At 42.0% G+C, this 14,234-nt stretch overlaps 1 protein-coding gene across 7 annotated transcripts in view; it reads right to left on the reverse strand.

The window, feature by feature from the left end:
* hydin (HYDIN axonemal central pair apparatus protein) overlaps positions 1-10,928 on the reverse strand; it is a 182,219-nt gene extending 171,291 nt beyond the window's left edge. For 4 of the 7 annotated variants that reach the window (XM_047349189.1, XM_047349161.1, XM_047349171.1 and 1 more), the window contains exons 1-5: positions 10,799-10,903; positions 6,595-6,702; positions 4,784-4,912; positions 1,282-1,401; positions 899-1,033 (exon numbers count right to left, since the gene is read on the reverse strand). In XM_047349189.1, the coding sequence (XP_047205145.1) occupies positions 899-1,033; positions 1,282-1,401; positions 4,784-4,912; positions 6,595-6,675 (465 nt within the window). In that variant the 5' untranslated portion in view covers positions 6,676-6,702; positions 10,799-10,903. Of the gene's footprint in view, positions 1-898; positions 1,034-1,281; positions 1,402-4,783; positions 4,913-6,594; positions 6,703-10,798 lie in introns of all 7 variants that reach the window. The other 3 variants (XM_047349195.1, XM_047349179.1, XM_047349154.1) reach the window with 2 other exon arrangements.
* Between the last annotated feature and the right edge of the window lie 3,306 nt (positions 10,929-14,234).

Here is a 14,234-nt window from a genome sequence, read left to right on the forward strand (position 1 = left end):
GACAGGTGCATGATAGCTGACAGCTATAGGGTGTATCTCAGTGTCTGAAATGTCAGTCAACAATGAGCTGCTGACTAAGAAATAATCCAGACGAGAGTAAGATTGATGGACATGTGAGAAGAATGTATATTCTCTGTGATTAGGGTGAAGAGATCGCCATGCATCGCAAAGTCCGTAATCACTCATGTACTGTCTAACTATATTGATTGCCAACTGCGCTGAGTCCCTGTTGTACTCCGCCAGTCTATTTCTTCGTTTAGACCAAAGATGATCCAACTTTAATCTGAGAGAGAGCAAAAAGAATTTGCGAGCAGGGGAAAAAACTTGGGAGCACAGTTTTGATCCGAGCAGAGAGCAAGTTTGCACGCATGGAGGATGAAGCAAGCAGGAGGAGAAATTATCTATGCAAGAAGCATTATATCAGAGCGCAGAAACAAAGATTTGAGAGAGAACAGAGTATATTTGAAAGAAAGCAGAAGTTTTGAGTGCGAGCATTACTAGGTTTGAGTACAAGCAGAATGAAATGCTGCTCTCAAATTGAAAATATGTGCTCTTGATTTTTGGCAGTAAATTTCCCCCATAGTCTTACCAACAAACTGAAAGTCAGTATGACAGAATCACAACTAAGATCCCACAAAAAATCCACCAGATAACTCTAAATTTATTATGATTTGGTAAGAAATTAAAAAAGGTCAGTTAAGTTATTTTATTGATAATTAACAGCAAGTCTCCCCCAGAAAGTTGCACCGTATTTTTCTTTAGTTTCTTTTAGATTAGTTCAAATCTTGTGTAGAATCTTTTCTGAATGAAAACACATCCTCCCAGGAGCACATTATAATTCTTCTTCATAAGACTTTCTGATTATATGTTTTGCAGTGAATATTATTAGGACCAGTACCTTGCTCTCCTGTGGTGTGAAGAATACCGTAAAACTCAAAGTCATTCCTGGTGCTACCTTGCTACTTCCATTTTCTGGACCAACCACATAGAACTGTTCTGAAATATCCCGCTCCAACTTTACAGCGTGTGCAACCTAAAACAAAACAATAACTGTCATACAGCTGACACAGCAAATTCGTGGACAAGTGATTATGCTACTTCTACACATCTGTTTCAGTCTACCATGACCTTTTCTAGTTATTTTCCATTACTTGCAAACAACACTGCTTCAATAAGGCACAAGCAGGTATATATTTATTTCTGCTTGTAAAACCAGGAGTGGTCTAAAATGTTTTTAAAATCACATTTATATAAAAGATTCAGATTTTCATGTGAACAAACCTTGTCATTGTTGAGAAGCAGCAGCGGCAAACTGTAGGTTTGTAAGGGAATGAAGTTCTGGAAGACCAGCTCTGATGGGTAAGGCTGGAAAATCGGCCGGTCCGGTTTTATTGGGGACAGCTGAAAAACACACACGCATGTACATGCATATCGCTAAATAGCTCCTTCCAAAACAGTGCCTTGCAAAATTATTCATACGCCTTAAACCTTTTCACATTTTGTAACAGTACACCTGCAAACTTCAAGCTTTTTTAGTGGGAATTTCAAGAAAAATTATGGTTTCTACATTTTTTTTTACAAATGAAAACCTGAATAGTGTGACATGTATTTATTGGGGTTTACTCTGATACTCCTACATAAAGTTCAACCAACTGTCCTCAGGAGTGAAGTAATTTATATTAAGAGTTCACATATTTGTAATTTATTTTTAGTATAAATGCAGTTGTTCTGTAAAGGCCACAAAGGTTTGTTAGAGAACATTAGAGAACAGCATCATCAAAACCAAGGATTACAGAAGGCAGGTCAGGGAGACAGATGTGGAGAAGTTTAAAAGCAGGGTTGAGTAATGAAACAATATCCCAAGCTTTGAACATCTGACAGAGCACATCGTCCAAAAATGATTGGTATGGCACAACATGGAGGAGCTGCAGAGATCTCCAAATCTAGCCTTTATTAATTAGGACGTGCGGTTCCTGGGGTTTTTGCTTTTAACAAAGCCAACGCAGCCGTTCCCATGATTCAGACCTTAAGTGGAAAATACTAAAAATAGTTTCGGCAGTTTTACACGTCTTTAAGTCTTACAACCTATTTATAGGACAACTCATCTTATTAGAGTTAATCTAAGTTGTGTCTCTCTTATGACATATTTGCTTTATACTGAGCAGGACTTTCACTTATCACTGGTGGATACATGGCTTAAATTGCAGACTTGTCAAGTTCGGATTTGCATATTTAACAAGTCAACAGAAAGACATACAAGGTGAGATGCAAATTTTTTGTTACATTTGCTGAGCTGGTGTTTATTAATTTTAAATGCCTTAAATGAACTTTTGACAGCAAAGTACTCTGACCAAGTAGCACATGCTGAGTGAAGAGAGGTACTTTTGGTATCTAAAGTGCCCTGCAAGAGCATTTGCTTCCCTAAAACATTGTCCTGTTTTGGTAAGTAACAACCAGAAACTGCTGTGTATTTTGTTGGTATTTTATATACTAGATGGGCATAAATGTGAAGTGGAAGGAAAAAACAAATGGTTTTCAAACTTTTAACAAATAAAGGTGTAAAAGAAAGGCGTCGTGTATTTGTTTTTGTTTACGGTATGTCTCAACTTGCTTTCCTTACTACATCTGTGCATCAATTTTCAAGTCCTGCAAAAGATTATTTCCATTTAGGTTGGAGCTTTGACTGGACTAAAATCTACTCCGCAGCATGATGTGGTTAGAACAATTCTTCACTGTGGAAATGGTGTGCAATTAGGTCAAAAAGTTCAAATTTTGTCTCATCAGACCAGATCACCTGTTTCCACATGTATGCTGTTTCACCAACATGTTGTTGGACCACTTGTTTGCTGAGTATTGGATTATCTGCACGTTGTTGGACGTCACTGTGCCCCTCCAATGGCATCGGCCATTTTGCACCCAGGACAGCCCGCTCCTACATATCCCATCGAGCATTGCGACTGATATGACTGGGCGTCCCAAGTCTGACGTCACAGGGCGCTATATAGGAAGGCTCTCATGTTTGAAAACATGCCTTCTGCTAGAAACCGGTCTAGTGACTGAAGCGCACCACTTTAAGAGAAGAGCTCTTTGCAGAGTTAATTCATTCTCTCTCGTTGGACAACGAACAATTCATAACTGAGGTTTTTGGACTAAGAAGGCCAGAGATTTCACTTTGCCGATCGCAGACGTGAGTTAACACGTAACTGAGAACACGGAGTTTCGGAGAGACGAACCGCTATCGTGTTTCATTTTCAAATCGACTTTGATGGTCAGATCATATTTTTCCTTTTTGTCAAGAAGACCAAAGGACGAAGACTGACCGCTCCCCTGAAGTTGATTGTGGACGCACAATTAACTTAACCCCACTTTTCCTCGCTCGAATTCCCTCACTCAGGAAGAAGACGACACCAAGTAAAACCAATCTTTTTATTTTATCTTTTATTTCTTTATTAGAAGGCCTGGGCAGGGTCAGAGGTTGTAGAAGCGATCAGAATCGCTGATTATAACCTTGCTTATTGAACTTTGATGTGTTATGTTGATGTCGGGATCCGCCGCGTCCCCAGAGCTGTTTGCGTTTACTATCTGAACGCGGGTGCGTTGCAAGACTGGACTGTTAAAACGACCTCATGGTAAAATTCTCCATTTCCCTTTGTCTTCAATCTCACTGTGCTAGCTTGCCGCCAAAAGTTAGAATCCTTTGTGCTCAGGAGTAAAGAGGGAAGTTTTATGATCAGAAGACCATAAGGACAGTCGGAGCTGCGCTCCAACCCCCACCACTCGCCACCACACCCCTTTCATATCCTCATTTTCCTTCGTCTGTAGTGCCATAAAATGCTGGCTGACTCAATACATACCCACTACCGTTTGTTGATTTTTGCTTATTTAGATGTGTGTTTGTAGAATTTTGCATGTTGAGTAGGTGAAAATTAATAAATATTCACATAGATAAAGAGAGAGCGCTTGGTGTTTCATTGTGTGCAAAAAGTGATGTGTCAGTCAAAATAAGGTTCAAGTTCCACACGTTTCGGCAGAAACGGTCGATTAAACAGTGACATCTCCGGCAATAGTTATTAATTATTACGGAGTATTTAACGGTTGTAATTGTCAGAGGCGTTGAGCCACAATTACAACACCAGAAACATCTCTGGTCTCGATTCATAAATGAGGATTTTTGGTTAAGAAATTGATTTTGTCAGATTATGATTTGTAATTATAATTATTGATCAAGATTAATCAATCAATAATCATAAACCTAACAATGTCTTGTGACAAACTTAAAGAGGGACTTTTCATTACTTTATTTCAGCAATGGCTTTCTTCTTGTCACTCTTCAATAAATGGTAGATTGATGGATTGTACAACTAATAGCTGTCCTGTCGGTAGATTTTCCTACATTAACTCTGGAGCTCTGCAGCCTCCTGGCTGCTTCTTTTATTAAGGCTCTCCTTCCCCGCCAGTCAGTTTGGGTGGATGATATCTGACAAACCTCTAAGGGCTTCATGAAACGACTGTAATTATACCAAGATTAAACTACACACTGATTGACTCTATTTACTAAAGTAATAATGGGAAACCTGTCATATTCTGTTTTTTTTATGCCATTTTAACTATCCCTTTGTTAGGATTGTCATTTATGTTTTATTAGCACCAGACTCAAGTTTTTATTTGAAGTCCACATCACTTCTCAGGGCCAACTGTCACTGTGACATCTCTAACCGTTACAGCTGATTTTTCTCATAAGTTCTTGCTTAAAATGTCTGGTGGAAGGACAACATTTCCTGACATTTACTGTGTGATGCAGGGTGTTGCTCTCTGGAGTCTTGAGCATGAGGGGCAGGTGAACCTCTGTGGTGTTACACAGGCGCTCCTCTGTGGACTGCAGCATTTCCTGTGTAAAAACCGATGGAGTCATCTGCAATCAAACATAACAGGGTCTGTTATCCACTCTGCACTGGCTGCCTCTATAATGTCTGTGAAATGATACACCAGTATTAAGGCTCTGATTGTTGATGGATAAACTATTTTTTAAAATATAAAGCTCAACTGAAAGCTTAACAGGTGAAAACAGTTACACATGCTTGAAGAATGCTTGACTCAGTCAGAGCGATGAACTGCATTTACTGGTTAATGCTTAAACTACACAACTTATCAGTGTTACAGAGACAAAGAAACATCTAACTGCACTTAGCCCAATTCAGGGGTAGGTCAAAAAGGAATTTAGGCTTAAAATCTTGATTAATAATGTACCAGAAAGTCTTATTAAATATACAACATTTAGCAGCTGACATGCAGCTTCACAGTGAAGGAAAGCAAGAAGTAAAACAATATACTTGGAAATCAAATTAATTTCACAAAAATATGCGGAGGAGGAGTAACCCAAAAGATGGCATTAAGTTAAGTTAAGTGCTTCTGAGTTTAGCTGTCTATTTCCTGGATGGTGCCATTGATGGAGCTGTTGCTGCCTTAACTCTCTGTTTTCTTTCTCTTAAAAAAGACTCCTTGGCCTTCTGTCTTTTTTCAGTTCCCTCAACCCGCAATTGCTCATAGCAGATTGCCAATCTTACTGAGCAGGGTTCTCCTTAATGTACACCAATAACATCTGAAGCAACAGTGAAGATATGACCCTTCTTACATTTGCCACAGGTCTGGTTGCACACTTAATTGGCAGTGATGGTTGGTCATTTACCAGCAGGCTGTCAATAAGCTGGTTCAAACATTTGTTTAGCATTCATTAGACCTCAACACCCACAACAACTAAAACGTTGTGGTGTAATGGCAAAGATAAAACAGTACTGATTTTGGTCCAGCAAACTAACATCCAGAGGTAGATGCTGGAACAGCTTCAGACCTTTAACTACGTGGAAACATTAACAGACATGTCAACAACACTTGTCCTTCTCACAGCACACAGAAAATGTCTACACAAAAACACAACCAACATCTTCACCTGCTATAGAGATGTAAGACTAAAATCAGCAGTAACATTTCAACTTTGGTCTTGTGTTCACTTGTTAAATCAGTCTTAACATCCAACATATCCTCCTGGTACAATCTGATCCCAATTAAACAAATGGCAGGACTCTCTCAAACAATCCATGATCCTCTCTCTAGTGTTGTTTTAAATATGTTTTATCTATCTATCTATCTATCTATCTATCTATCTATCTATCTATCTATCTATCTATCTATCTATCTATCTATCTATCTATCTATCTATCTATCTATCTATCTATCTATCTATCTATCTATCCATCCATCCATCCATCCATCCATCCATCCATCCATCCATCCATCCATCCATCCATCCATCCATCCATCTATCTAACACAGGCCTAACATTGCTGAGTTGAAGTCACTGCAGTCAAGGATTGATTTTTGTTCCCTATAAGGAGCCAAGCTAATTATTAGGGCAATCGGTCATTTGAAGAAGGTTCTTCAGAAAGGTTTGGACAATGTCCAAAATGTGGGCCACTGAAAAATAGGGAGCGTGAGAATTCATCAAGAAAACAGGGTTCAAATATCTACTGAGTGTATTTAAACTTTGACATTGCTATTGTAGACCAATAAACAACAGAAACAGCAGGATTTGCTCACCCGTCTTGGCTTGCCCTCCTCTACGAGGATTTTATTTTTGCAAAGCAGAGAGCTGAAATGCTGGATCTGAACAGCTTTCATTCTGAATGAGTTCTGTAGAAAAATCACCTGTAACATGCCAAAATAATATGGTGAATGTTACTTATACTTCATTCTTGCATTAAACCTATTTGTTACACACGGCATTGCAAGACAGAATTTCAGCTAGTCAGCAACAGACAGAGGCACCCTTCAGAGACAGATCAACACAGCACAGAAAACAATTAGCTGCTCCCTGAACCCCAGGCCTTGAAGAGATTGGTAATGTCTGCTACCTCTGTAGAGCTGAAAAAATGTCTTCAATTGTCATTTGTTGCCCTTGTCCAGAAAATTCAACTCAATCAAATTAAAAACCAGATATACGAACACTTCTTTTTCCTAGGTCATCCACACAATTAACAAGCAGTAACAGGTGTAATATTTTATGTTTGTTGATTGCTTTGTATTTTGTTCAGGCTACTATTATACTGAATATATTTGCTATTTGTTTTAAATAAGACTGTTTTGTAAATTAACTCGGGGTGGTGTCGTAGTTATTGAAACACATCATCTGCAGCTGATGCAACAGAAGCCCGTAGGCCTTGGTGTGTCATGGCAGGCTGTTCCACAGAGCCTTGGTTCAGGAGCATGTGCGAGAGGTTGAGAGATATCGACTAGAAATAGTCGGGCTCACCTCTACGCAGGAGTGGCTCTGGAGTGGCCCACGGGGGGAATTGGCGGGCTGGAGTGGGTTTGCTTGTTGCCCCCCAGCTCAGCTGTCTCGTGTTGGGGTTTACCCCAGTGGATGAGAGGGCCGCATCCCTGCCCCCAACCCATAGGGTTGTTTCGGCCTACAGGCCGAGCGGTAGTGCGGAGTACCTAGCCTTCTTGGCGTCCCTGTCAAGGGTGATGGATAGCGCCCCTCCCGGGGACCATTATTCTGCTGGGGGACTTGAACGCCCACGTGGGAAACGACAGTGACACCTGGAGAGGCGTGATCGGGAGGAATAGCTTTCCCGATCTCAATCCGAGTGGTGTTTTGTTACTGGACTTCTGTGCTAGTCACGGATTGTCCATAATGAACACCATGTTCAAACATAAGGGTGTCCATCAGTGCACTTGGCACCAGGACACCCTAGGCAGGAAGTCAATGATCGACTTTGTTGTCGTATCATCAGACCTTCGGCCGCATGTTTTGGACACTTGGGTGAAGAGAGGGGCTGAGCTGTCCACAGATCACCACCTGGTGGTAAGTTGGATTTGCTGGAGGAGGAGAAAGCCGGATAGACTAGGCAGGCCCAAGCGCATAGTGAGGGTCTGCTGGGAATGTCTGGCGGAGCCCTTGGCCAGGGATGTATTCAACTCTCACCTCCGGGAGAGCTTTGACCAAATTCCGGGGGATGTTGGAGACATAGAGTAGGAGTGGACCATGTTCTCCGCATCTATTGTCGATGCTGCTGGCGATAGCTGCGGCCGTTAGGTCTGCGGTGCCTGTCGCGGCGGCAATCCCCAAACCCGGTGATGGATACCGGCAGTAAGGGACGCTGTCAAGCTGAAGAAGGAGTCCTATCGGCTGTGGTTGGCTTGTGGGACTCCTGAGGCAGCTGACGGGTACTGTGAGGCCAAGCGTGCTGCGGCCCGGGCGGTGGTAGAGGCAAAAACTCGGGCCTGGGAGGAGTTTGTTGAGGCCATGGAGAGGAACTACCAGTTGGCCTTGAAACGATTCTGGTAAACCGTCCGCCTCCTCAGAAGGGGGAAGCAGTGCTTTGCCAACACTGTTTACAGTGGGTGTGGGAGGCTACTGACCTCAACTGGGGACATTATCGGGCAGTGGAAGGAGTACTTCGAGGATCTCCTCAATCCTGCCATCATGCGTTCCCTGGTGGAAACAGAGGCTGGGGACTCAGGGTTGGACACTTTCACCCAGGCTGAAGTCACCGAGGTGGTTAAAAAGCTCCGTGGTGGCAGGGCTTCGGGGGTGGATGAGATCCACCCTGAGTACCTCAAGTCTCTGGATATTGTAGGGCTGTCATGGTTGACACGCCTCTTCAACATTGCGTGGCGGTCGGGGACAGTGCCTCTGGACTGGCAGACTGGGGTGGTGGTCCCCCTTCATAGGAAGGGTGACCGGAGGGTGTGTTCCAACAACAGGGGGATCACACTCCTCAGCCTCCATGGTAAGGCCTATGCCAGGGTATTGGAAAGGAGAGTCCGGCCGATAGTCGAACCTCGGCTTCAGGAGGAGCAGTGTGGTTTTTGTCCCGGCCGTGGGACATTGGACAGCTCTATACCCTCTACAGGGTACTCGAGGGTTCATGGGAGTTTGCCGAACCGGTCTACATGTGTTTTGTGAACCTGGAGAGAGTATTCGACTGTGTCCCTCGTGATGCACTGTGGGGGGTGCTCCAGAAGTATGAAGTCGGGGGCCCTTTATTAGGGGCCATCCGGTGTCTGTACAAGCGGAGCAGGATTTTGGTCCGCATTGCCGGCACTAAGTCGGACCTGTTCCCGGTGCATGTTGGACTCCGGCAGGGCCGCCCTTTGTCACTGGTCCTGTTCATAACTTTTATGGACAGGATATCTAGGCGCAGCCAAGGGCCGGAGGGGGTCTGGTTTGGGGACCAGATGATTTCGTCTCCTCTTTTTGCAGATGACATGGTCCAGCTGGCCCCCTCTAGCCAAGACCTACAGCATGCACTGGGGCGGTACGCAGCCGAGTGTGAAGCAGCTGGGATGAGGATCAGCTCCTCCAAGTCCGAGGCCATGGTTCTCAACCGGAAAACGGTGTCTTGTCCTTTTCAGGTTGGAGGAGAGTTCCTGTCTCAAATGGAGGAGTTTAAGTATCTTGGAGTCTTGTTCACGAGTGAGGGAAGAATGGACCGGGAGATCGACAGACGGATCGGTGCGGCTGCCGCAGTAATGGGGGCGCTGTGCCGGTCCGTTGTGGTGAAGAGAGAGCTGAGCCGAAAAGCAAGGCTCTCAATTTACCAGTCGGTCTACGTTCCTACCCTCACCTATGGCCATGAACTTTGGGTCATGACCGAAAGAAAGAGATCCCGGATACAAGCGGCTGAAATGAGCTTCCTCCATAGGGTGGCCGGGCACTCCCTTAGAGATAGGGTGAGGAGCTCGGGCATCCGGGAGGGGCTCGGAGTAGAGCCGCTACTCCTCCACATCGAGAGGAGCCAGTTGAGGTGGCTCGGGCATCTATACCGGATGCCTCCTGGACGCTTTCCTTGGAAGGTGTTCCAGGCACGTCCCACCGGGAGGAGGGCCAGGGGACGGCCCAGGACACACTGGAGAGACTATGTCTCTCGGCTGGCCTGGGAACGCCTTGGGCTCCCCCCAGAGGAGCTGGAGGAGGTGTCTGGAGAGAGGGACATCTGGTTGTCTCTGGTGAGTCTGCTGCCCCCGCGACCCGGTCCCAGATAAGCGGAGGACGACGAGTACGAGCCTCTTAAGAGCTTTAAAAAAAGGAAAACTTGAAAGCAACATTAACCTAGAATTCACAGAGAGTAAAAAGAATACCAGGGAAATGTTAAGCTTTACACAAGGAGTTGAGAACAGGTACATTTGTGCCAAATGGTGATGGGTTTAGTACAGACGTGCTGTTTGAGTTGGAAATAGATTATCTTTTATGCTGCTCTGATTACACAAATTTTAAAAATGTCTAAAATACCCTGACCCCAGAAAAAACTGGGGTCGGGGTAAATTGGTTTCACCGACAAATAAAAAGAACTGATTTAAATTTCGCCCTTTTTAATCGACATTTGTTCGTAAAAGTGGTTTCACACTACAGCCTACAAAGCTGCTGTAAATGTTTTACAATTAAATAATAGTTTTCGTTGCTTTGCTAATGTAATAAAAAACGTAACGTAACAAACGTTGAAAAACACGCTTCGTTCACCTTCTAACGTATAAACAAAGCGTTGTTTATCAGTACGAAAAATTAGCTTGCGTTTACAACCCTTTTGTCAAAGATAAGCTAAATATACCCATTAATGTGCTTTTTAACATTGACAGAAAATGTATTTAACTCTTGGTCCTCTTAGATGTCGTGCTAATGTAAAAAACTAACGGTGAGAAACGTTTACTTATATTGCGATGCTCGCCCAGCGCCATACACGTTCAAGTGTTCAAAAATTTTTCAAAGTAAAAACGTAAAACGTGAAATTAGAATACTTACAGAATAATAACACCTCTGGTAATCGTCTGCTAACAAAATAAACTATTCTATCAAACTCCTACCGCCGTGTAAAAAACTTCATTTTAGCGAGAAACTTACGAGCTGAAGTTGATGTAGTTCTAGTCTGTGTCCATAGCAACGGGTTTACTGTACGCCCAGTAACCCACTTCCTGATTGGCTGACAGCTGCACACAGTACCTATTGACGTGTGGCTTCGCTGTTCAGTAAGCGATACGCGAGCCCGATCGCCATATTGGGAGGGGCAAGTATGCCTTGGAAAGCAATACAAATTCCCTTGGAAAATTGGCTTTTCTTTTAAAGAAACCGTAAACTTTGTGTAAAATCTGTTTTGATTTTTTTAATAGATAAAATATTAATGAAACATTTCACTTCAGACTGCAGTCCACTGAAAGTCAGATTGACCTACATTCATTTAAAGAGATTTAATGTAATTGTTTAATTATTTATTGTGAGATGTTATTCCTGTGTTTTTAAGCAACTTTAGTTCTGAAAGTTACTTTACTAATACAGTGACATCAATTCCTACTTTGGTTTTATATTTCATAGCATTAATTAGTACTTTAATTATTAATAAGTCAGTAACAAATGATATTCCTGATGTCAGAAACAATCACATAACTGTACCTGTTTCTGGTGTATATTACAGCAGAGTTTCAATTAATCACTGATGTTTCTCTGTGACAGACGTTGCTTCTTTGCTGTCATTCTTGTCACGGTATTTAAAGACCATTAATGGCCATTATGAAAGGATAACAGAATGTAACACAGCAATACAAAGCAGAAATAGCTTCATCAACATCCCACAAATCTGGAGTGCAAACAGAGTAGTGCCACTTTAAGAACCCCCAGTCAGCTGTCTGATGCAGGTAATGACATACTGAAGAGGCTTCGCTAGTGATTAAGCAGTGAATATATATGTACCACCTTTGTGAAGACTACTGCGTGTATTAAAAGCACAGGCCGTTATATTTCAACAACTATAGTGTGAATTCCAAAAAATATCCATATAAGGGGGCTGATAGTGCATGCAGATGCAAACATGATCTTGCTTCAACTTCACTCTGAGTTTGGTTGGGTCTGAAATGCACTGAAATGTGTTTGGAAAAAAAATCTTTCTGAGTTTCTCAGATGTTCTGGCAATGCAAGGGATGTCAATGTTTTTGCTCTCATTTTTTTCCTTGTTTAGTTCAGTGATGTGTTGTCGGGATTTTCTTGCTGCCTTGACAAAAGACCAGTTAGGACATCCACAGGTCAAACGAAAAAAATGAATGACGAAGAACGAAACGTCTGCAACTACAAGAACTGAAGTCCAGTTGTTTTGTTTTCAAACTGATTTTTTTATTTAACCTGTTAACCAAAACATAATTTATTTTAGTCTGTGGTCCATTTTTTTTTTCTTTAATACGCCACTGCAATGTATTTATGTTTTTTTTTTTTTTTTAATCTTTAATCTGTTTTCATCAGGTAAACCCCTTTGAATTGTATTGTTGCCAGAATGTGTTATACAAATGAACAGTTCTTGCCTTGCCTTACCAGGCCATTCACATTATGTAAAAAACAATATTATAATATTATTATTATTATTATTCATCAGACCAGGCCACTTCCTTTTATCTGAACAGCCTTTGCAATCCACATGCATTAATAAGCCTTGGCCACCATGATAAGGTGGCCTGTTTACTACTGTTTCATTCTTGTCCAATGAGCTAAACCCCTCCCTCCTACTTCCTAATTTTGAGAGGATTGCTCACACCAACTCTCCATCTAACATGTCCAGAGCTTCCCAACCTGATAAGTATTACACTGAACAGGATTACTGAAGAATCTATTTAAACTGGTGTCGGGAAAAGACACACCTAACCTTTTACAGCCTACACCCAGAAGTCACATTCTTTATCAACCAGTGTCTTTGCTGGACTAAGTAGCCCCACAGTCAGCCAATCACAACAGTCACATCTGTTAAAGGGTGCTCACTCCCCTAATTTTACAACTCACACTTGGTAACTGGACTAGGTTTGTTATAGATACCAAGTATTTGATACACTCCAGATTGCGCATGTTTTCCCACTTGCAAAGCATGTAGAAGTCTTTAATTTTTATCTTAGGTACTCTTCAACTGTGAGTGACAGAATCTAAAACAAAAATCCAGAAAATCAAATATTATTTCACGTGTAACATGTAAAAACAATGTAACATGTAACAATGGAAAAAGTACAATTCAATTAATCTTTTATATGCTCTTAACATGATTTTTCAAATAAATCAGCCTTCATTCTCATTTTCATGACATTTTATCCATGTAGTATGATCATTATTCATTTGATACTCTAAAAATGTATTTCTCATTTCGTCATATATAATTTCATTATTCTCAGTCATAGTGATATACTTCTGTAAAAGAAAAGTGAATTAATAGCATGACTCTGAATGGGCCTCCTAGTCTTTACAGCTTCAGAATGTGAATATTTACTGATTTATTTGATTATTTTTACATGGATACATGGAAAGAGCTCACCTCATTTTAACAATAGATAATGACCACTGCAGAAAATAGGAACACAGGCCAGTAGTGGGAGTTTTGGAGATGTAAGGCAGATTAGAGTCTGTGCCTATGGAGAAGCAGGGATATTTCTGTGCCTCTGGTAAGGAGCATAGGCATCAATTCAATTCAATTCAAAAATACTTTATTAATCCCAAAGGGAAATTAAATGTTGTTGTAGCTCATATCAACCAGGTTTCTTCAAAGAGCCGTTGTAGATGCTGATGGCTGTGGGCAGGAAGGATCTCCTGTAGTGCTCCATCTAACAGCAGATCTGAAGAAGCCTCTGACTGAAGACACTCTGTTGTTGTACAACAGTCTCATGAAGAGGATGCTCAGGGTTCTCCATAATGTTCTTCATTTTATGAAGAATCCTTCTTTCCACAATGATCTCCAGAGGTTCCAGAGAAGTCCCCAGATCAGAACCAGCCTTCTTTATCAGCTTGTTGAGCTTTTCTAAGTCTCTGGCTCTGATGCTGCTTTCCCAGCAGATGATGGCAGAAGAGATCACACTCTCCACAACAGACTTATAGAAGATATGCAGCATCTTGCTGCAAACACCAAAGGACCTAAGCTTCCTCAAGAAGTACAGTCTGCTCTGTCCCTTCTTGTAGATGGCTTCACAGTTGCAACTCCACTCTAGTCTGTTGTCCAGGTGAACACCGAGGTATTTATACTCCTCCACCCCCTCCACCTCTTCTCCCATGATAGAAATAGTTTTTGACTTATTCCTGTTTCTCTTAAAATCTACAATCATCTCCTTTGTTTTAGTCACGTTCTAAATGAGATGATTGTTTCCACACCATGACACAAAGCGGTCCACCACCTTCCTGTACTCAGCTTCTTGTCCATCTCTGATCCACCCCACGACTGCAG

This window comes from Girardinichthys multiradiatus, chromosome 2 (genome assembly GCF_021462225.1).
Source record: "Girardinichthys multiradiatus isolate DD_20200921_A chromosome 2, DD_fGirMul_XY1, whole genome shotgun sequence".
Lineage (NCBI taxonomy): Eukaryota > Metazoa > Chordata > Actinopteri > Cyprinodontiformes > Goodeidae > Girardinichthys > Girardinichthys multiradiatus.